The sequence below is a fragment of the Octopus sinensis genome, linkage group LG9 (genome assembly GCF_006345805.1).
Source record: "Octopus sinensis linkage group LG9, ASM634580v1, whole genome shotgun sequence".
In the NCBI taxonomy this organism is placed as follows: domain Eukaryota; kingdom Metazoa; phylum Mollusca; class Cephalopoda; order Octopoda; family Octopodidae; genus Octopus; species Octopus sinensis.
In genome coordinates, this window is record NC_043005.1 from 22,001,437 (window position 1) to 22,026,436 (window position 25,000).

Consider the following 25,000-nt stretch of genomic DNA (forward strand, 5'->3'; position numbering starts at 1 on the left):
CACTAGAAAGAGAAGTGGTAAAGAAATAATAAGTAGAGAACAAATAAAGAGGGATAAAAAATGTTTGAAAAAATGGTTGAAAAAATGGTTGAAAAAATGTTCAAAGGCTTGGAAGTAGATTTCTCTATTGAAGTAAAGTGCAAGTTGAACTAAATGTTCAAACTACAAAGACTGATAAAATCACTTATATGAGCTAAATGTATGTTTCTGCCAGTGCTTACATTTGTAAGATCGCTCTATAAGTGTGTTAAGGTGATTCTTAGAGAAGAGAATATGGAAGAGTTCAGAGTTGTAACTGTTACAAAATCCTTTGCCCTTATCATAAGGGAAAGATATGGACAGGATGAACCAATATAACTTAAAATCCTTATTATTGTCTTTAAGATACCAAACCAATTTACTTAGTCCTGTGCTATGACGTTTACTGCTATCCCTAAATGAAGAATAATGATTGGAAATTCTCTTAGATAACTGGGAAGAGGATGTGCCAATGTAGAAGTAGACATCGGTACCACAAGAAATTTTACATTGGTATATAGAATTCTTCACCTTAGAATAATTAAACATTATTTTAATTCTGTCGGGGTTGTCCTCAGAGACCAAAACCATGTTTTTATTGCTATTATCATCATCATTATTTATTATTATTATTATTATTATTATTATTATTATTATTATTATTATTATTATTATTATGTTGACATTTTTAACGACAAGGCAGAATTTTATAACTCTGCCTTAGTTAAAGCAGGGTATAAAGAAAAAGTTACATACGTTGATTCTGCTCAATCTCATCCTTTATCTACTGTTCAAAACAAGAAATCTAGTTGTAATAAGAAGAGTGATTTTAATTCTAATATTGTAAACAACACAAAACATAATAAAATTCTTTTACGGGGTAAAGGAGGCAAGCATTATTTAAGCCCATTTTTTCACTCTAGAGGTATTTCACCATTCTTTAAATTTACCACTTACAATTTGACTGTTACTAGGAAAACTGTCTGGTTTGTTATTCCGTATGGAAAGCAAATTAAATCTAATCTTCCTTTGCAGTTGAAGTGGTTGGTAAGAACTTTCAAAAAAATTCTACATATTATTCAATTATTAATTCTCATATAGTTAGAGTTGCCTTCTCCAACACAAAGAACCACAGGTGCTGGTTACATGACATCAGCATCAGCTACTATTGCAATTTCACTTGGCTTGACAGGTCTTCTCAAGCACAGCATATTGCCAAAGTTGCCAAAGGCGTCAGTTACTAGTTATTGCCTCTGTGAGGCCCAAAGTTCAGAGATCATGCTTCACCACCTCATCCCATGTCTTCCATGGTCTACATCTACCACAGGTTCCCTCCACAGTGAGAGACTTGCACTTCTTTACACAGCTGTCCTCGTACATGTGTATCACATGACCATACCAGCACATTCATCTTTTTTGCACACCACATTTGATATCTATTATGCCTAGCTTTTATCTCAAGATGCTTACACTTTGTTGGACATGCACACTGACATTGCACATCCAACGAAGCATATTGACTTCCTTTCTTTCAAGTTTACACATGTCCTTGACTGTCACAGCCCATGTTACACTGCCATGTAGCATAACTGTGCACACACAGGCATCATGCAATCTACCTTTCTTGCCTGCAGAAGCAGGAGCTCTCTAAACTCTGCCCAGCCTAATCTTAATCTGACAGCTATACTCTCAGAGCATCCACTTCCACTACTAACTTAATCACCTAGGTAATGGAAGCTATCTACTACCTCTAACTTACCTCCATGGCAGTTGATGGTGGCATCTATTTTCTGTGCAGGTAGTTGATGGAATATATATATATATATATATATATAGTTCAGTAATCATTTCTGGCAGGCTCACAGGTGTAGCCTACATGCAAGCCTACAAGAGATGATTACTGAATACTAACATTCAAGATCAATCTACAATGGACAGTCAAAGAAGATCATGGAAAATAACATTTTCAACAAAGACATTACAAATGTATCTGATTGTTCAAGGAATTCATTTCTGTGTTTGTACATATATTTACTCAATTGCTAACATTTATCAGTGGTTTCTCCCACTGCTTTGATGCATCATTTTCTATCATTAATAAAATGTTGGCATTTTTGATAACACGGATATGCAAGTATATTTACATACATACATAGATACTACACACACGTGTGTGCGTGCATGTATGTGTGTGTCTGTGTGTCTGTACAGATGTCTTCAGCTTGTTTTAGTCAATATATTTTTTATAAATCCGTCCTGATTTCCTTGTTCTCAACCATACCTGGTCTACATTCACCACTGATATCAATTTCTCTTATTTTTCAGTTAATTCAAAAGTTGACTGTGGACCACCAAAAGATGTTATTAGTGCCAATAAGTCCTACAAAACCACCACTTTTAAATCTAAAGTGACCTACACTTGTCCAGAAGGAGAAAAATTACAATCAGTATGTAAAGAGAATCATAAATGGTCTCCTGTACCGTCCACTTGTGAAGGTAAATTAATGTAATCAGGTTCTCTCTTGATGTTTCTGTTTCAGTAATTTTGTTTAATTTTTTTCTTAAATATCTTTGTTAGAGGAAGAAAGATTGATTCTTTGACAATTTCCATGGTGTTGTTGACTGGTGTGAGGGTCTGAGTAAGCTATCCTCAGACCAAAGGACATCCCCAAATGCTTGTAACAGAATAGACTTCATTAAATTCATCCAAGTTACAGGTTATGGTATTAAATTCAATAATGGATTAAGTCTTCTAGCCAAAGTAGCAAGTGTAGCAGCATGTCCACCCCAGCAGGCTTCCACATAGTTTCTAGTCATCAAATTTCATTCGCAAGGCTTAGTTGTGAAGCAGATACAGTCAGAAGTCCTCACAATACCATATTGTTGTCAAGTTATAGCTCAGCTCATCTTCGTCATTTTTCCTCTTCATTTCTAACTCTTCTCTTTTCACCCATTCTTCATGTCATCAACTGAAACTCTGTACAATAAATAGCCCTGGGTACTTCTTTATTAGAATTCAGCAGCTGACTGAAAGATTTCTGATGCTTTACTGATCTTCCAGTTCACTATTCTAAATTATGATAATAATTTGAAATTTTGGCACAAGGTCAGTAATTTTAGGGGAGGAGTAAGTCAATCACATCAACTTCAGTGCAAATGGGTATTTATTTTATTGACCCCAAAGGGATGAGAGACAAAGTCAGCTTTGGTAGAATTTGAACTCAGACTGTAAAGACAGACAAAATGCTTAGCAGCAGTTTGTCTGGTATGCTAACAATTCTGCCAGCTAACCACCTTATCCTAAATTATGATAATACAAAATATAATGATGCTTTCTGGTTTGAGAGGGAAAAAAATAACTTTTCATAGAAGGGGTTTAGTCAGTATCATTAACTCCAGTGCTTGACTAGTGTTACATTTTATTGACCCCCCACAAGAAATAAAAGCAAAGTTGACATAAGCTAGATTTGAACTGAAAACATGAAGAGTCTGGCTTGGACAGTTTGACAGGAACTTGCAAGTCAGAAAACTTCACCAAGCTCTACTGTCTATTTTGGCATGGTTTCTATGGCTGCATGCCCTTTCTAATGCTAACCACTTTATAGAGTAAACAGGATGCTTTTTACATGGCTCCAACACCAATGAGACCACCACATACCTTATGGGACAAGACTCTCAACTGGTAGGAGAATAGTATTGAGTAGTATGTTGTGTACTTGAGAATCTTGGCTTCTTCAAATGGAGAAGTGAGCGACAAGAGAAAAATGGTGCAGATGTGACAGAAGTGAGGGCAGGGGCCATAGACCCATATACAGGGAGATGTGTATAATGAAATAAACCAGGGATCAGAGAGAGTGGATAGGTGGGTGATTGAAAATTAGAATGATGATACAATTCTGTTGAAAGAAGGAGGATCCCTATCAGGAGCCAATTGAAAAACCTCACAATCAACGATCATCCGTAACTCCAAGGACAAGTGTCCTCTCCAGTTAATATTTAAGCACTGTGGGCCACATCTACTTTCACATCTATTTAAAAAATTTCCCTTGAGAAGAGCATCTTCCTCTCCATCCTTACAAAGGAAACTTTAAAAATGCAGTTTAGGGATTGACCAAAGAGAAAGTCCCCATTGTCAGACCTTTCAACCTCATCCACAGCAACAAAACAGAGAAAAACTGCTTTCTCTGCTGTATTAAAAATGCCTGGAGACTCAACATGTGCATGTAAAATTAGTTTGTTGTATTGTGCATATTTCAGACAGAACTGTCTGATGGCACTCTGTGACTGTAGATTATATCTTGGACTCGTAAAGCCATTTGATAGAATTTGTCCATAGTATTCTCTGAACAAAAGGTTATCTTTCCAATAAATTTTTCACCTCATTCAAATCAAAGCTCAGAGTCTCTCTGGGAATGTCAGTGCTCTTTCCTCAAATCTTCTATAGATAACTCAAGTGTAATACCTACCAATTTCGTTGCCCAGGTCAGGTTTGATCCAGTATCTTTGGGACTACATTAGATAATCTGACCTTCTTTCTTTAAGATAGTGGATTATGATTGAGAGAGTTTTTATTAATGTCTAACAAGATGGGTATCTACCATGATGACCAACAGTAAATGTTAAACTTAAATTACAAGCTAACAGATATGACATGGTTTATCATCTGATATACTTTTTGTTAGCTTTAACACCACTCCCTGACACTTCGGCTAGTCAGGGTGATGGAGGTGGACAATACTTGGTCCACTGTTAATATATTTATTGCAATAATAGACACTGACATTGACCCCCACCAGATGCTCATGTTTGACATTGATCCATGGCCAGTTCAAGATACCAGCAACTCAAGCAGACACCCAGGGTGCCATGTGCTAGGGGGCACCTAGGAGGGTATGACAAAGACAAGGAAATTTCCACAACCATAAGCTTGTACACACTTAAATTCAGCCTGCCCAGGGTGCCAGCAAACATAGGGCTGACCTTGCATTGATCACAATAATCTTACAAGTGTAGGAGGGAGTGTGGCTTCAGAATTTCATGACAGCTATTTTTTCCATAACTAGCTTGTTCGAAGATATAAGGACCACCTCATTGTAATAAGTTATGTATTCATTATTAAGGTAAATGACCAAATATATTTAGAGAAAGCAATGAAATTGTGTGATATTCATGTCTTACTTAAGGGTAGTAACTGTCTAAGTAAAGTGAACTGACTTGGACTGAGAATCAAACCCAGATTACTCACTCAATCCATATATATGTACTAAGACAACAAAGGTCATTTCCTGCATATGAAACAAATAGTAAAGTGGCTACTTATTGAATCAAGGTATTATGATTAAAGTTTCACCCTCAAAGTCTTGTAAAATTATTGTTAATGACTTATTCTGGTCATGAAATTCTGAAGGGGTATCCTCATAAACATAAACACTTTTCTTCTGTATTTCATTAAAAGAATAATTTTGATTAATTAATATTTTGTAGCTTCTTACATTAAGTTGTGGCTGTCCACATTTACTGCATATATATTTATTCACTAGACGATGGTGAAAGTGAAATTATTTTAGTTTTTCCAGGCAAAAGATTGCAAAAGTGATGGGTTCTAAACCTTGTCAAGACCAACTATATTTATTTACGTCCTTTTACATTCTGGGTTCAAATCACACCTGGGTGTACTTTTGGTTGATAAAGCAAATATTAGTCCAGGACCAATGAAATAAAATGCTACACAGGTGCAGAGACCAATTTAATTGATCACATTTTTCCTAGTTTTGGCCTTCTTTCAGTGTTATAAATTATTATTGTTGTTCTTGTTTTGTTTTCAATTGTCTCAATCTTGCTTTAAATTCCAGTTGCTCGGATCAATTTTGTGAAAGTAAAAGATGCAGTTCTGGATGTATCTGGGAAAATATTGTTGCAAAAGAAAAATATGACAGCAGATGCTTGTGGTAAAGAGTGTTTGTCTGACGAAACTTGTTTGTCATTTGAAATAAATAAAAGAAACAAAGAGTGTTACTTATCAAAGAAAACTGCAACTAAATCCAAGAAAATGAAATCAGACAAAAGCAGAGATTACTACCAACGAACAAAATGTAATTATTCTTAGTATTTTATTGTTGGATTCTCTTTTCCTCTTTTTATGAAATTTATGATTCCATTTGTAGCATGTCTGTACTAGCCTTAGTTTAACACATACATTTTTAATCTCAAGTAGGCTCAAACGATACTGTAAGTTTAAAGCTCTATTCAATCTGTGATTGGCCAAATAAACAGGCTCCTTCTAACAAGCTCCCTCTGCTTCATCCAATGGTCACTTATATAATGTAGCTGTGGCCATGTTTAACTGAGTTCCTCTATTTCATTTTCTCTAAGGACACTTGGCATGTAATTTGGTTCTATCATGCTTGCGCTGGCATCTTTCACACAAAAACAAGTCTTCAACCAGGTGCACTAGCAGTATCGACCAAATTCAATCCTGTTATCTCTTGTTTTTCTAAAAACACTTCAATCAAGCCTCTTTTTATATACACTAAGTATATCTAATGTCTTCAAACATTCATTCACCGCTATAGCACTATAGATATCTCTATGAAACACAGCTGACTTCTTTACAGAAATCTTATACAAGGCATTTTACATTGTATTTAACCCACTGCTGTGAATAAATTTTACTATTGAACAAGTTGAGATTTGTCCATCTGTCTCAGTATACCAATTACTATTGACTGAACACACAGGCACAGCTACCATCACTGACGTCATCACTTCAACCTGACTATGGATATTCCATCATGTTATAGCAACAAGTTACACATTAGCTATGAATAAACGGCCAACTCACTATACATTTGTACTTCATGATATATATATATATATATATATACACACATATACAACCATTTCTGTAAAGACATTGACAGGGTTACCTAAAAGATCAGTGGTAGAAGTAATTGGGGTGGAGCTGGAAATTGAGATAAAGATGGTAGTAACAAGATATCCAAGCATGTCTAAAAGGTAAAATATGAATAGAAGAGAGAGTGGGATAGGTTAAGAGAAATGGGATGGGGTATAGACTGCAAGTGTTTGGGAGCAGAGTGAGAGAGGTTAGACAGCTTGTAGGGGATTATGGGGAATAGTGATCAAGGGTGAAGTGATGATCGATGATAAATATGATTTTGAGGGAAGGGGAGAGGAGGTAATGACTAGTAGTATAGAAAGTGTGAAGATCATCAGAATATTAATTATAATACAACAGAAATGGGTAATGGAAGTGAAAGGGAGATTATGGGTAGGTTTTAACGTGTGTGTAGAGAGTGAGATATCTTGAGTGATTGGTAGTCAGAGGTAGACAGGGGTAAGTTAACAGAAAATGGTTCAGGTGAGAGGGAAAGAGAGAAAGGAAAATGTGACTGGGAAAAGACAATGTTAAGAATGAAGGATGGGTGCAAAAGTATGTTGTAATAGGGAGTGAGAGAGACAATTGATAGCACAAAAACTCATGATGAAATAAGTAGTTCTAATCTCATTTAACTATAACAGCAAAATAATGCAGATGTGAGGAGGGCAATGAAGGGAAATAAGGGGTGTGGAAAGCTTAACTGTAACAAGTTTGGTGAAAGACCCAGTTGTGAGCACATACATTATGCTTCCAGAACATTAGCTTCACCATGTTGAGCAGGTCTTGCAACCTTGTAACAATGCAATTCATATACAATCCTAATACAATCTGCTTTTTACTCTAAGAGAGAAACATAGTGATGGACAACAGGCTATTGATTATAAATCAAATAGTCAATACTATTAGTATTTTTCATGAGAGGATATTTTGCACAATAAATTTGGCATAACATAGTTTTCTGCTGGGTGAGTGACATACCTGCTGTCACCTAATCAAAAGCGCACCAGTATGATCACATCTCAGGAAAACCTGACATTGTTTGTGGCAAATCCAGTTGGTTTCCTTGAAGGTTTCCGAACTCAGAATGTGGTTGCTTCATCTGCAGGGAAGGTGACAGCTTCAGTTTTGTGGGATACAAAAGGCATTATGTTTATTGACTATCTTCAAAAGGGCTATGCCATGAATGGAAAGTATTAGGTTGTCAAGAAAGTTCTTGCAGTTTTTAACCTTTTAATTCAGATGCACATATCTCGGCTCAAATAAAACTTCATTAATCGAAATAAACACCATCAGAATCAATACACTTTTGCCAATGTGAAACAAGTTTATTTATGCCAGTAGCGTGAAAATCTTGCATTCTGGTGGCAATGAAGTTGTTGCAGGCATGTTTGGCATTGTCTTGGTTTTTGAAGCATTTCTCATGCAAGAAGTTGTTGAGATGCTTGGAAAAGTGATAGTCTGTAGGCAAGAGGTCTGGTGGATGAGGCAGAGTTTCATAGCCCAATTCGTTCAACTTCTGCAGGGTCAGTTGTGCAATGTGCAGCCGAGCATTGTCATGGAGAAGAATTAGTCCTTTTCTATTGACCAATGCTGGCTGTTGTTGTCAGAGTTTCTTATGCATTTCATCCATTTACTGACAGTACTTCTCCACAGTAATGGTTTCACCTGGATCCAAAAAGCTGTGTTGGATGAGACTGGCTGCAGACCACCAAACAGTCACCATGACCTTGTTTTGGTACAACTTTCACTTCAGGAAGTGCCGTGGAGCTTCGTCAGCCTCCTACCACTGGGCTGAGTGTTGCTGGTTGTTGTAAAGAATCCACTTTTCATTGCAAGTCACAATCCAGTCAAGAAATGGGTCGTTCTTGTTACGTAAAATAAGGGAAGACGACACTTTTTTTTGGTTGTCATTCAATTCATGTGGCACCTATTTCTCAAGTATTTTTGTTTTTCCAATCTCTTTCAAGTGGTTAGAAATTGCTGTATACATTACGTCTAGTTCAGAAGCAAGCTCTCGAACAGTTGTGCGTGGATTGGCTTCAACTAAAGCTCTTAGTTGATCGTTGTCAACATCTGATGGCCAGTAACTATGCTTATCATCTTCAAGACTCTCGTCACTGCTACGAAATTTCTTGAACCACCATTGTGCTGTACATTCATTAGTGGTTCCTGGGCCAAATGCATCATTGATATCACGAGCTGTTTCAGCAGCTTTTCGGCCTAGCTTGAACTGGAATAAGAAAATTGTGTAAACTTTTTGTCCATGTTGTATTCAACGTTCCAGAAAAACTGGCCTAAATATTCAAACAGAAAAAGAGAAACTGGATTAGATAGAGCAGAAAACGGGCTTTAAAATGATATATAAAGGCAAAGTAATTTAATGAAAATTAATTTAAAAATACATCATTTAAAACCAAAATTAAAAATTCTGCAAGAACTTTCTTTACAACCTACTACTATACCAACTTGCAGAATCAGTTACAAAAGGTTATAAAAACCAAACACCCAGGAAAATTGATAAGAGTGGTCTTGTTTCATCAGGTCGATGCTCCAGCACACAAGTCCTTGGTTTCAATGGCTGCTGTCTAGCTGTGGCTTTGAACTTGTTGATCACCTTTGAACTGGTTGATCACCAACAAGGAAAACATTGATTGTTTACCAAATGGTGATGGATGAGAGGTGATTGACTATAAAACAAATAGTCAATATTATTAGTATTTTCTGCGAGAGAATATTCTGCACAATAAACATGGTATGACAAAAATTTCTGCTCGGTGGGTGCCACACCTGACACCTGATCAAAACCACACCAGGATGAACACATCACAGGAAAATCTGACATTGTTTGAGGCAGTCCAGCTGGTTTCCTTGAAGGTTTCCTAACCCAGTGTTATGACATGCACGTAAATATCTGGTGTAGGAATAGTATTACCCAATAAATATTTGGATATGGTCATCTAATATAACTGATCACAGAAATATTATCTTTACACAGAACACACTCCGTATTACTCCAGCATAGTTACGATATTGAACTAACACAGTAACCAATACAGATGATCAATGCTGTCAACTGCCACTGACAGTTCACATAGTTCTTTATTTATTCAAATCCGTTTAATCCACTCTCAGTCACATGGGAGTGAATGAGTATTGGCTTCACTTTGGGGTCTGGGACAAAGAGATAATCCAGGCAGTGGAAACACCCCTCCTCACCTGCTCCAAAGAAGGACATGATTGTTTCATCTGCAGAGAAGGTGATGGCCTTAGTTTTTTGGGATATAAAATGCATTATATTTATTGACTATCTTCAAAAGGGCCACACAATGAATAATGAGTACTATGCCAACTTGCTGAGTCAGCTACAAAAGGCAATCAAGACCAAATACACAGAGAGGGGTCTTGTTTCATCAGGACAATAATCCTGCACACAAGTCCTTGGTTTCAATGACTGCTGTGTCTGGCGATGGCTTTGAACTGGTTGATCACCCTTCTGACTATCATCTATACCTCAACATGAAAAAACGCTTGGCTGAGAACCAGTATTGCAGTGATGATGATGTCATAACTGCTGTTGATAACTTTTTTGACTAACAGGATGAAAGTTTCTTCACTAATGGGATCCAAGCACTACAACACTGATATTAGAAGTTTGTGGACCACAAGGAGAACTGAGTTGAAAAAAAAAACTCAATTGGTTACATTCCATGTGAGTATTTTGGTCAACCTATAAACTTTTCAGCCAACCCTCATATTTGTTTTAAATTGTACATTTAAAACAATTTATGCATTGGTTGCTATATAATTTTTAGTTTGTGTGTGGGAATATAAAATGTATTTCTTGTTTTTTTTTCTTTTTTCTAGCCAAAGATGATGTTTTGGTACTTAAAAGCACTTCCATACCAGGGCATGATAGTTTTGAACGAGTGGATAATGTGAGCTTAAAGGAGTGTGATCATGCTTGTCATCAAAATCCAGGATGTAACTCTTATGAGTATAATGAAAAACTTAAGTTGTGTGATCAAAGTAATGTGACTCACTTGACTCAGGACCTTCTACCCAACACATGGGAATGGAATACTTACATCATTAACCCAGGTCAGTAGAGTGTTTTTATTTTTTTGCTTTATGTGTTTGCATATCTATGTGTTTGAATGTATTTACATATACCTACATGTGTGTCTATAATGTGTGTGTGTGTGTGTATGTGCGCACACCCATGTTCACTGTAGGAGGGTATCTCCCTTGTTAGTACAGAAGCTGTGCTTTGTTTGTGGCTAAAGAGTCTTTGACTCTTGTTTCTAACAATGTTGGTGCATCCTTAGTCACTTTTAGTGATGGTTGAACTTTTCCCTTTTGGTTTTAATTTGCATCTAGCCACCTTAATCATTTATATATATATATATATATATATATATATATATATATTGAGAAGAAAAGTTATCAGAATTTTGGAACAACTCCTTTTATTTCTTCATTATTATTAGCGCTTTTGTTCCTCTCTAGAACTTGTCAAATACAATTTTGTGAATGTACAAACAGCTTGTTCATTTATATTAAACAGATGTTTTTTAGGGATTTTGTTTAGAAGAGAACATTGTTTTTGTTTTTTTGGGTGAGGTTCTGAGACAAAGCACAGTGCCAGTGGAATGTGAAAAGCACATCCAAGTGTGATCATTGCCAGGACCATGGATTGACTCCCATGCTGATGGCACATAAAAAGCACCATTCAAACGTGATCGTTGTCAGTGCCACCTTACCAGCACATGTGCCAGTGGCACGTGAAAAACAACATTCGAGTGTGGTTGATACCAGCGCCGTTGGACTGGCTCTTGTGCAGATTTGATTCACTTTGTATCTTTTATTATATCATTGTCGTTATCTCTTTACTCTCATCCTCTTCCTAACATTGATATCAATTTATTTCATCAATTTCAGTTAACTCAAAAATCAACTGTGGACCACCAAAAGACATTGTTGGTGCTGAGAAGGACTACAAATCTACTGACTATAAATCTGAAGTGACCTATAGTTGCCCAGCGGATGAAACAATTAAGTCTATATGTGAAAAGAACAACAAATGGACTCCAGTACCACCTATTTGTAAAGGTAACATAAATAGATTCTCTCTTGTATTTGTCTGTGATTTTTTTTTATTTTTGTACTAAATATCTTTGTCAGCAGAGGACTGGTGAACTCTGTGGCAATTTCTACAGTGATTGTGACTGGTGGAAGCTATCCTCAGACTAGAGACCTCCCTAAATGCTCATAACAGAGTGCATTCCATTAATTCTTCCCAAGGGCAAGGTAATGCGCTTTAATCAAGTGATGGATTAAGTATGCTGATCAAGAACTGGAAATTTGAATGATTGTTTCCTGTAGGCTTCCACATTGACCTTTCTCTCCAATACTCTTTGTCATCATCCAAAACTCTGTACAGTATAATGCTCTGAATGCTTCTTTACTAAAACTCTGAAACGGATTTCTGATGCTCTTGCTATCTTCCACTCCACCACCCTTAGTTATGATAATCCTAATAATAATGGTTTCTGATTTAGACACAAAACACAATTTTCAATAGATGTTTTGTCAATACCACAATCCCAACAATTTGAGTGGTATATTATTTTATCATTTCCCTGCAAGTGAAGTTGACCTCGGCTTGATTTCACCTAAAAAGCAAAACATTACAAAATTAATAAATTGATGGGTTATAGTTGTTGCTATAATTAATTATATTTAGTTACATCCTTTTACATCATCGCTTCAAATCCCAACAATACGTACTTCACCTTCCATACATCTGAGATTGATAAAACAAGGTCTATTCAAGTATAGCAGTTGATTTATTTTCAGATTTCATCACTGCAGAATTTGCGGTCTTGTATTTATGCTATAAACTTAATAATATCAGTCGCTTCAATAATTATGATTATTCTTGTTCTTAAGGGTGATGGATTGACAGAATCAACAGAGCATCAGACAAAATGTGTTGTGTTATTTGTTCTGGCTCTTTCACTTCTTAATTCAAATCCTGTAGATGTTAACTTTGCCTTTCCAGGGCCACCAAAATAAAATATCACTCAAGGGTAGAGGTCAGTTTAATTGACAAACTTCTACCTCACAGATTTTAGCTTCTTTCTATATTAGAAATTATAATTGTTTTTGTTGTATTTCATTGGTTTAACTTTATCTTTATATCCAGATACTAAGAATCAATTTGTAAAAGTAAAAGATGCCTCTCTTGATGTACCGGAGAAAAAATTGTTGAGAAGTAACAAAATGACAGCAGAAACCTGTATAGTAAACTGTTTGCCTGATAAAAATTGTTTATCATTTGAAATAACAAAAAGTGGAAAATGTTACTTATCAAAGAAAACTGCAGCTACCTCCAAGAAATTAAAGGCAGCCCCAGACAGTGATTACTACCAACGAATACAACGTAATTATTCTTTGCATTTTATTACTGGAATTCTCTTTTCCATTATTTCTGAAATTTGCAATTCCATTTGTATTTCATAATATATAGACAACTATTTCTGTAAAGACATTGACAGAGTTACCATTCAAAGCCACACATTGGTGGTGGTGACGGTGGTGGCAGCAGTGGTGGTGGAGAAGCAGCAGCTGTAGAAGCAGTTGTAACAATAGTTTTCTCTTCATTTGTCTATGGCTTAGGCAGTACTGTTACAGCACAATGTCTTGCCTCTGTTTGTCCTACATAATCGGATATACAAAATAACAAAACAAGTAATACCAGTTTACGTAATTGTGTATTTCCTATATTTTGTCTTCGTTAATATAGCAAGATGCCCTTCCTCTCACCAACCATTATACCACATGAAGAGAGTACATTTTCAAATACTTCTAGAATCAGAGAAGTTGTCTCCTGAGACAAAAGAAACTTTTCTGCCTAGAATAAGTTTCTCTTTAGAATAGTTCCATAACAGTAAAAACATAACAGCCTGAAAATTCACTCAGTTTGATCTTCTGGGTCTAAAAGAAAGGCAAACCATTTCCCTGTATCTCAACAAGGAACTTTAACTGGAATGAATAGTACATACATACATACATGTGTGTGTGTGTGTGTGTATACTTATATATATATATAGAGAGAGAGAGAGAGTACTAAGATATTTGAGGACTGATTTATGTTTATAAAAAAAAACAGATATATAATAACAGATAATAACTTTATTTATCAAAATATGCTATGAGGATAAAAATAAACCTTCTTTTCTATAATGTTATTCAATAAAGCTACCTTCAGCTTCAACAACTGCTTCTATATGAGATCAAAATCATCTACATGCTCAAATCAAGTGGTCCTGGTTCATTTTGGACATTACTCTGACTATGGCAGCTTTCAAAGAATTTTTGGTATTACGTGCATTTTCATTGCCCTCTCTCTCTCAACAATATAATAGTCCAATGGATTGAGATCTGGAGAATTAGGAGGCCAAATGTTAGGGGTTATGGGATCATGAAAATTTTCAGCCATCCATTACTGTGTTACTAGAGCCATGTGTGATAGTGCAGAGTCTTACTGAAACACATATGGTCTTCCATTGCATACACTGACTATCCAGGGCTTAACAAAGAGTATCAATCTTTCAAAATTATACCATTAAAGAAGAGATGTACAAATGTATTGTCTGCAGTCTAAGTAATGAGACAAGGTTTCAAATAAGTCTGAAGATGTTCTGCAACTCACATGAATTCTGATTAAGGTGTCATTTTGTGGATGAATTTTTTGCATATAACAAATAAGTCATTTACTAAATTAAACACCACATGCTTTATAATGTTTTGTGTGTGTGTGTGTGTGTGTGTGTGTGTGCGCGTGCGTGCGTGTGTGTGAGTGTGTGTGTGTGTGTGTGTGTGTGTGTGTGTGTGGATTTATGTGTGAGTGTGTCTATGTAAAATATACTTCTTGTTTTCTTTTTTTCCAGCCAATGAAAAGCAAATTATGCTCAGAGATGTTAGCATACCAGGGACGAATATTTTAGGACTACATAAGAAAATGGACTTAAAGAAGTGTAATGAAAGTTGCCAGCAAAATCCAGAATGTCACTCTTATCAGTACAATGAGAAAGATAAGATCTGTAAGTTGAGAAAGGCAACTCATTTGACACATGAACTTAAAATCAGCAAGGGAATTTGGGATACTTACTTCCTTAATACAGGTTAGTAGAGTGTTTCCGTCTTATTTACTGTGTATATTGCCTTGTCTATATATAGGTACATGTGTGTGTGTGTGGCACACCTTTATATTGAAAAGCATTGGCTATGATAAATCATATTACAGTACTTTAAAATTCCTGCTGTGTTGTGCATAAAATAGTGCATAAAATATATATTATTTGTTTGTGTGTGTGACAGTAGACTGCTTGAGAAGACCCATCCATTGCAGCAAAAATTATGTTCTAAATGTCTTTCATTTACACTGTACAAGGCAAGCACTGCCCCTGCACTCACGCTGCCTCATCAAGAATTCTCCACATCTCATTATACTAATGCCTCCTATCCAACAACCATTACTCCTCTACTTATGGCACTACTCAGATCTCGTAATGACTTGAGAGCAGAACTGGCACATATTACTTTTCCCGTCCATTATTTGTACTAACAGTTACCTCCACTACACCTACAGGAATCACTTCAAACTCTCATTCTTGTTATCTTTTCTTCCCTTCCTGCACTATTTTCATCAATCACCTTCTTTCTGTGATTTCATTTATCCCTCACTCTCTTCTGCCATACTCCATCTTAATAGCTCACATATCTGCTATCATTTTCAAAGCCCTCTCACATTCACAATTAAATCCTAGTCATAACAGCTTCCCTTGTATGCCTCTTCATATCTCTCGAAATTTGCCTTCTGACATATTCTCCTTGTCTCTCTTATCTCTCCATACTGGTATTTCCCATTTCCAACTCTTTTCATCACCCACTAAATTCATCTACTCCCACCTCTAACCATCTGTTACTCTCCTCTCATATTCTTACGAAACTACACAACCAAACCATCCAACCCATGCCATCATAGACAATGAACATCAAATCCACCCTTTCCTTCCTCTCACAGCACTGATCTACTTAACATATCCTCTCCTAAGCTCAACTTCTGGCACATTCAGAATTTGTTCCAGCACCTCATCACTACCACAGAGGCAATGACCAAGACCATTGGCATTATGTCATGCTTGAGAAGAAGACCTGCATCATGTGCGCAATATGCAAAATTAAAAATGGACTAGATGTTCACCAGGCTGGATGTCATTTTCCTCAGCTCCCGACATTTTCTTCTACTATTTTCTTCTCTTCAAATTATTCTATTTCCTTGAAAATATTTCTCCCAGACATTACCCATTACAATTCGTCTTGGCCTAACGGCCCTTAATGTTTGTCTTCATCGATTGTTTACTCTGTATGTCCACTCTGTCATTGTTTCTTCATTCGAAGCTCTAACTCTCCATAAATTTTATATTGACTTACTTGATAACCCTGCTGGTGCTGGTGTCATGTAAAAAGCATCCAGTCCTTTTTCAAGTTGATTCACTCATTGTCTTTTATTGTAACATTATCATTATCACTTCATTCTCACCTTCCTCCTAATATGCACTCACCATTGATACCATTTTCTTTTATCAATTCCAGATTACACAGATATTAACTGTGGACCTCCAAATGATGTTACTGGTTCAGTGAAGTCCTACAATTCCACCACCTATAAATCTGAAGTGACCTATACTTGCCCAGAAGGAGAAAAATTGAAGTCAGTATGTGAAAAGGACAACAAATGGACTCCAGTAGCTTCTGTTTGTAAAGGTAACATAAATAGTTTCTCTCTTGTTGTCTCTGTCTTTCAAGTTTGATTAATTTTTGTGTTGAATGTCTTTGTTGAGGAAGAATAATAGATTCCATGACAATTTCCATAGCTTGCATTGGATGCATCTTATGAAATTTCTCCTGACACCTTTTCTATGTACCAAGCAGGGCAATCTCCCTGAAGAGATCTGCAATTTGTCTGTCTTCCTACTTATCAATACTTTGTTCTTTACTAAATTAACTCTATGGCCCTTTGATTGCAGACCTTGTTTCCATACTAGAAATTTTTTCTCTAGTTCTGGTAATGATTTGGCAATAAGAACATGATCATCAGCATAGAGGTACTCCCTAGAGCAGCTAATCTTAAATTCCTCAGTTATAGCTTGGATGACCATGATAAATAAGGAGCCAAGAACTGAACTCTGATAGACTCCTACTTGTACACTGAACTCCTTGCTGTTCTCATTGGTGACTCTCACCTTACTAGCAACATTCCTGAACATGGTTTGGATAACTCTCACTAACCCCTCATCTATCCCTAGCTTCAGCATTGCCCACTAGATAAGGGAGTGGGGGACCCTGTCAAAGACTTTCTCCACATCAACAAAAGCCAAATACTGTGGTTTATTTTGGGCCAAGTATTTCTCCTACTGCTGCACAAATCAAAACTGCATCTCATTTACATTAACTCACTTATATACATAATATATATATACTGCCACAACCACCTGACGGGCAGGTGATAATGTTGAACCAGGCAACAGATTATATCATACACATATATATATCCATATATATATACACACACACACACACACACACATATATAAGTGTGTGTGTGTATATATATATATATATATATATATATATATATATAAATCATTGATGCTTTGTTATATATGTATATATATATATATATATATATATATATATTGGGGGGAATTCACGAAAAAAACAATAAAAGATGAAGACAGGTGGTGTAGGTGGCAAAGGGTGACTAGGAAACTAGGGCATGCAGTCCACCCTACTGAGGTGGGGGGAATTTCCAAATGAGTGTTCCTCCATCCCCCATTTTCCATGAAAAGTGTAGTTTTATATATGCTTTGAAAATGAAAATGAAAGCAGTTTCTCCCCTATGATGCACAGTTTTGAAGTAGTTAGTAAAACATGAGAAACGTACATATAACTTTGTAAATTACATTTCAACAATTTCATCCAGTTGGGGTTATTCAAGCCATCAACATTGAGGAAAAAGTTGGAATTCTTTTTAAAGTTTGGAAGAAAATTTGACATTCACAAGCTCTTGAAGCTGATTGAGAGAGTACTAAATTAAGAAAATGTGTATAACAATGTACAACTTCTGTCAGTAATGCAGCTTTCCTTTCTTTACTGACACAAGCAAAGTTTATTGTCCAATGAATGAGAGGTATTCATAAGTGGGCTGGTTACACCCACTGGCATAGGCTATGGGCCATGGTCTCACTTAGCTTGTTGGGTCTTCTCAAGCATAGCATATCTCCAAAGATCTCAGTCACTAGTCATTGCCTCGGTAAGGCCCAATGTTCAAAGGTCGTGCTTCACCACTTCATCCCAGGTTTTATTGGGTCTGCCTCTTCCACAGGTTCCCTTAACTGCTACAGTGTGACACTTTTTCACACAGCTGTCTTCATTCATTCACATATATTTGTGTATGTGTATCTTTAAGTTTATATTTCTACAAACATGTAGATACATGCACACAAATATGTATATACACACATATATAAATATGTATATGTAAATATACATATATGTATATGTTTATATATATTTATGTCTAAGTGCAGATTTCTTCAGTTTGTTTCACTAAGTATTTTTTTATTCTAAATTTGTCGTTATCTTCTCATTCTTATCCTCCTCCTGACATATATTCATAATCAAAATCAATTTGTTTTCAACTCCAGCTTATGCAAACATTAACTGTGGAAATCCAAAAGATGTTGTTAATGCATTGAAGTCCTACGAAACTACCACCTATAAATCTGAAGTGACCTATACTTGCCCAAAGGGAGAAAAACTGAAGTCAACATGTGAAAAGGACAGCAAATGGACTCCAGTAGCTTCTGCTTGTAAAGGTAATGCAAATAGTTTCTTTCTTGTCTCTAAGTACTTTTGTTTAATTTTTGTGTTAAATGTATTTGTCAAAGAAAAATGGCTGACTCCATGACAATTTTTCTACAGCATTTGTGGCTGGTGGGAGGGAGAGAGGAAGCTATCCTCAGACCAGAGACCTCCTCAAATGCTTGCAACAGAGGAGACTCCATTAATAATGGAATTAAACTGGGTGATGGATTAAGTCTACTGACCAGTTTTTTTGCTTCCAGCAGGCTTCCACATAGCTTCCTTCTACCCAATTTCATTCACTTGGTTTAGTTGTGAAGCAAATAAATTTGTAACCACACTAACAAAACTCCACTCAATACCATATTTTTGTTAAGTAAACTTATTACTGCCATAGCAGATACATTTTCTCTTAATTTCTAACTTGACCTTTCCCACCCATACTTTATGTTAATATCCAAACTCTGTACAATATAATGCATTGCATCTTTCTTAGCTAAAACTTACCAATCCCCCTAAACAGATTTCTCTTCCTCATGTTCTCTTCCAATGCACCACCCTTAATTATAATGATTTCTAATTTAGGCACAAAGCAAAAAGGTTTTGATGGGAGGTGTTTAGTCAGCACAATCAACTTACAATTTGACTAGTACGTTGTGTTTTCTAACCCCACAAGTATGAAAGTAAAGTTGACCTTGGTTTCATTTCAACTGATAAACAAAAGAGCTTGAGCATATAAGAGCATTAATTATTATACATTGAAAATAAAAATGAGGCTGATAATGCATCCTCTTGAATACAGAAGTTATCTCTGTCTAGAACCTGTTAAAGAAACCTGCTATTGAACATTATCCTGAACCCCGATCAATTGCTCTCTTGTATTTTAACCTACTGATTTGTGTACAGTGGTCTCCATCCACTCTTGCCATTTTTGCTACTTTCACCTCACTTTCAATAATTTCTCTTAAGGACAGAACCTTCCTCTCCATGCTCATCCTCTTTACAAGTAAAACTTTAAAAATGTTGTTGAAGGTATTTGCCAAAATGGAAAGTGAATGTCATTCAACCTTTCAACCTCATCCACTATACAACTTCTTTTGCTATAGCTACCAGACAAAGGAAAACTTCCCTCTTTTTCCAGTTAAAGGAGGGTGTGAGGCAATTATTCCACACACTACAGTAGCTTTTTTAGACAGAACTTCACAACTGAGCAATGTCTGGACATTGAATGAGCACGTAAAATGATTATTTTTCACTGCTTTCATCTCATGGTACTCCCACAACTGTAGATTTTATCTTGGACAAATAGAGCCCTTTGGTAGCACTACCAAACCAAGGACTTTAGAAAATTGTCTTAAATATTCCCTGAACAAGAAATCTTCCAAAGCAAATTTAGCAGTTCACTTTTGTCAATGATCAGAGCAACCCAGAAAATATCAGTGCTCTATCCCACCACTAACCCTCAAAATATTGCTAGAGTGGAACATCTGCTAATCCTATTTCCTGGGTCAGATTCCATCCAGCAAATTATATATTCTAAAATCCTTTGGATTACATTAATAATGTGAAAAGGCATCTTTAAAGATGGCTGGGAGTGACTGAAGGAGATTTTGTTAATAATTTTAAAATGCTGGGTGTCTTCACAAGGGACTTCCACAGTGGTTGGTCCAAAATAATTGAACTTACATTTGCGATTTAATCTGTTGCCTGGTTCAACATCATCACCTGCCCTTCAGGTGGTTGTGGCAGTGGTGATCAATAATATGTAATCCAATGTTGATATATTTACTACAATAACAAGAATTCACATTGACCCATAGTTGCTCATGCTGGGCATGAACAACATGAATCACACAATTGTAGAAAAGAGGGTTGACTGAGAATTTCATGACATCGCTGTTTCTGCCATGACAAACTTCTTAAAAGATATAAATACCGTCTCATTGTACTCAGTTATGTATTCGTAGTTTAGAAACAAGGCCAAATATAATTAGAAAAAGCAATGAGACTGACTGTGTGATATTCATGTCTTTCTGAAGGAGCAATAACTGTCTATGTACAGTAAACTGACTTAGACTAAGAATCAAACTCAGATCATTGACTCATACCACTCAATCCATATAGATTCAAAAAAAAAAAAACTAAGTGACAATACTCAGGGTTACTTTCTGCATCAAAAAGAAATAGTAAAGTGGCTGGTTATTGAACCAAAATATTAGATTAATTAAAATTTTACTCTCAGTTGATGATGAAATCATTATGTTAGTGATTTATTTTGCTCATAAAATTCAAAAGAGACTTCCTCATAAAGATAATCCCTCTTTATTTAGTCTCACTTAATGTATAATTTTGATGAATTAAAATCCCATCTGGCAATATTCACCTTTCATAATTCTGAGGTTGATAAAACTAGGTTTCATTTACTTTCATGTATCCTCACTGTAAAATATGTGGCCTTGTGTTTAAGTTAGGAATTGTTATCATTAATACTGTTGCTGTCAACAATAATTACAATTATTCTTATTGTTAAGGGTGATGTATTGAGAGAATCAACAGAGCATCAGACAAAATGTGTTCAGCTATTTGCTCTGCCTCTTTAACTTCTTACTTCAAATTCTGCTGATGTCAACTGTGCACTCTCAGGGATAATAAAATACAATCCCAATCAAGTGTAGTGGCTGATTTAATCAACCAACTTCTACGTCAAAATTTTGGCTTTTGTTTGTTAGAAAATATTATTCTTATTGTTGTTGTTAATTTTCATTAGTTTCAGTTTTATTTTTTCTCTAGATATTGAAATCCATTTTATGAAAATAAAAAATGCGGTTCTGGATGAAGTTGGAAAAATAATATTGAGTGGTAAAAATATGACAAAAGATGACTGTGCAGAAAGATGTTTGTCTCACAAAAGTTGTTTATCATTTGAAATAACTAAAAAAGGTGGAAAATGTTACATATCAAAGCAAACTGCAGCTTCTTCCAAGAAAATTAAGATAGCCGAAGACAGAGATTACTACCAACGAGTAAAATGTAATCATTCTTTGTTTTTATAGGAATTTTCTTTTTGTCTTTTTCTGAAATTTCTGATTTCATTTGTACATCATAGTATATAGAAACCATTTCTGTAAAGGAATATGGCTATGTCTGTCCTCATAGGACAGACATAGCCATATTCCTGATAAAAAGTGCAATGTTAGGTAGTGTAAGTACTGTTAGGGTTTTTTCACCTTGAACACTATTATGCATGCTTTCAATTGTTTTTTTTTTTATGTAAGAAAGGAAGCTCTTGTTGAATTTCTTAATCCTGGGTGTTGGTGGTGGTGATGGTGGTGGCAGTGGCAGCGGCAGGGCAGCAGCAATAGTAGCAGTAAAGATGGCAGTGGCTGTGGTGGTGGTAACTTCACTTTCTCTTCATTTGTTTATGTTGGCATGGCTTAGTACTGTTAAAGCACTGTTCTCACATAATCTGATATACAAAACAAGAAAATTGCAGCAAAGCTGTGTGGAAGCGGTGTCAGACATAGCATGAAGATCATCATATAACTTGTTTGGCATTGTGTTTTTATTCTCTTTCGTTTTACTTTGACATGTGCATTACATTTTTATTGTCTTTCATTTTACAAATTCAACATGCATACGCACATTGTATGTTCATAGTTCCTTTTTCAGTTCCTACTCAAAACTGTTTACAAATCATAACCATCTCATGACCCTGTACTGGTGAAGAGTGCTTCACACTCTGATGATTGAGAAATAACAGGAAAAGTAATGCCAACATTTCCTATATTTTGTCGCTGTTATTATAGTAGGATGCCTTCTTATCACTAACCATTATACCCCATGGAAAAAGTACATTTTCCCATGCTTCTAAAATCAGAGAAGTTGTTTCTTGGGACTAAAGAATCCAGTCTACTTAAAATAAGTTTCTTTTCAGAATAGTTCCATGGTATTAAGAACAAAATAGTCAGCAAATTATTCAATGTGAACTCAGAGATTTTGCCTATTCTTGTTGCAATCCTTCCTTCTTGAAACCCTGGATAACTGGGGATTTTCACTAGATTTAGTGATTTCAGTATTCATGGTGTCATTGCTATCATGATGAATCATTTTTGGTCAAAAAAGAAAGGTGAGCCATTTTGCTGTATATCTTTGAAGAATTTAACTAGACTGAAGTCGTAGACCTCACCACAATATTTATCCTTAACCCCCTAAAGAAATTCAAGTATATTCATACATAAGATTTATACAGAGATAGTAATCTCATGTTTTTGGTAATTGCATGGCCTTGGGAAAACTTTCTGGAGTCATTCCTTTATTTGATCAACCTCCTATAATTTTGAACTATCTGCTCAATCTCTTGTGAAGTTTTGAGCTGATATCTGAAGAACCAAAACAAGCCCTGATGTCATAACCTCTTGACACAGGACAATCCAGTGGAGTTTCATCTTTTCCCCATCACACCTATGTCAACAGTTATAAGTTTCATATATAATGACATTGTTACTGAAACATGACATTAATGAAAGTAGAATACAATTATGTATGTTGTATCAAATGAAATATTTCACATAACATAAGAGAAATGAGTTAAAAATTGTTTGGTATGTGCCATGGTATCTTTTTTTCATGTCCTCACTCCTGTTAGCTTTAGTACCTAGCTCCACCTCTTACTTTTGGGTCAGAACCCACGGAAAATTTCCAGAAATCACTTGTCTGGCAATGCTACTGAAGGGCAGTGTCATTTTGAGATAAACTCTACTGGTATGGAAGTACCATTAGTTGGACCTATTAGAGATACATGCAAGGACAAAACTGTTCTCCACACACTTGTCCAGTCCCTGATCTTTGCTGAATTATGTCAAATAACCACTGTCATATGTAAGATGTATCTAGCTATCAGCTAGGTCCATTATGAAGTTCATCCCACTGGCTTTCTTTGATTGGGAAGAGCAATGCCTGTTCATCTGTTTGGTAGCTTTAGTGAAAGATGTAATGAGTTGGGTGAGATTGAAAGAGCTGAAGATAGGATGCCTTCTTCAGGATCAAACCCTTATCAACTTTTTTCAAGTTTCACTTGGAAAGAAAGTTGAGTATAGAGAGAGAGAAGTATTGTGTACTAGAAAATTTGTTGATAGCTAGATGAGAGTGGTGAACATGGTTCAAATGAACAGGACAACTCTGAGCATACACTTGTAGATTGGAGACAGACTACTAGGAGAGTGAACTTGAGTCAGGGATTAGGGTGACTGTAGTTTTGTGGGGTTTCTACATGTAACCCTTCAAAGTTTCCCATGCATTGAGAAAATTTAATGTTGTTTCAAATTTTCATATCTTTGATATTTTTCATTTAAATTGCTCTTTTACATAATCCTACATAGTCTCTTCCTCAACTGTCCCCAATGTTCATGTCTACCTTTAGTTATTAATAAAGAAAGCACTATTATTAATATCATCATTATTATTATGAGTTTTTCTTCTTCTTTCAACTTTGCTTCTAAGGACAAAATATTTACTGTATACACTGATAGGTCATTAAAATAAACACACAAGATTGTCCATTTCAAAGTCAAAGTTATGTAGTGAAAAATTATTTACATGGATAGTAATTGTTCTCCCAGCAACAATGCTCTTCTCAATACGTGTGATGTACCAGTTAAAAAAATATTTTGCACTTCTTGCAGAGAGGATAATCCAGGAATCATTCTTGAATATTTTTCAGTTCTTTTTTTTTATCATTCCTAGTGCTCCTACAATCGCTGGATTTGTAAATACCTTAAAATGCCACATTTTTTTCAATTTCAATGAGCAAATTTTCATATTTTTCTGAGCTTAGCAAACTCTTTTCCTGAAATATTATGATCACAAGGGATACCCATATCAGTCAATGAACAAACTTTATTATTTTGGCCTTAACAACAATATCTAGTTTATTGACTTTGATGGTATTGTCTGTATGTACAGGAAAGTCCAAAAAAATTGTTACATTTTCTCTCTCAGTTACTGCCTCAGAGTGATGTTTATACAACTTGTTGGCAGTTTTGATTTTATAATACCAACATAGAAGTAGTGTAGATTTTGGCCAGCTTTGTCATGTCTTGATTTATACTTTACTGATGCTAAAACTTTACATTCAGCAATTAAGTTATCCACTAT

At 35.7% G+C, this 25,000-nt stretch overlaps 1 protein-coding gene across 1 annotated transcript in view; it reads left to right on the plus strand.

The window, feature by feature from the left end:
* LOC115215518 overlaps window positions 1–25,000 on the plus strand; it is a 530,737-nt gene that overhangs the window by 482,038 nt on the left and 23,699 nt on the right. Inside the window, exons 27-35 of the mRNA XM_029784691.2 lie at window positions 2,344–2,514; window positions 5,871–6,110; window positions 10,781–11,014; window positions 11,855–12,025; window positions 13,122–13,358; window positions 14,869–15,102; window positions 16,577–16,747; window positions 18,691–18,861; window positions 21,638–21,877. Coding sequence (XP_029640551.2) covers window positions 2,344–2,514; window positions 5,871–6,110; window positions 10,781–11,014; window positions 11,855–12,025; window positions 13,122–13,358; window positions 14,869–15,102; window positions 16,577–16,747; window positions 18,691–18,861; window positions 21,638–21,877 — 1,869 coding nt within the window. The remainder of the gene's footprint in view (window positions 1–2,343; window positions 2,515–5,870; window positions 6,111–10,780; window positions 11,015–11,854; window positions 12,026–13,121; window positions 13,359–14,868; window positions 15,103–16,576; window positions 16,748–18,690; window positions 18,862–21,637; window positions 21,878–25,000) is intronic.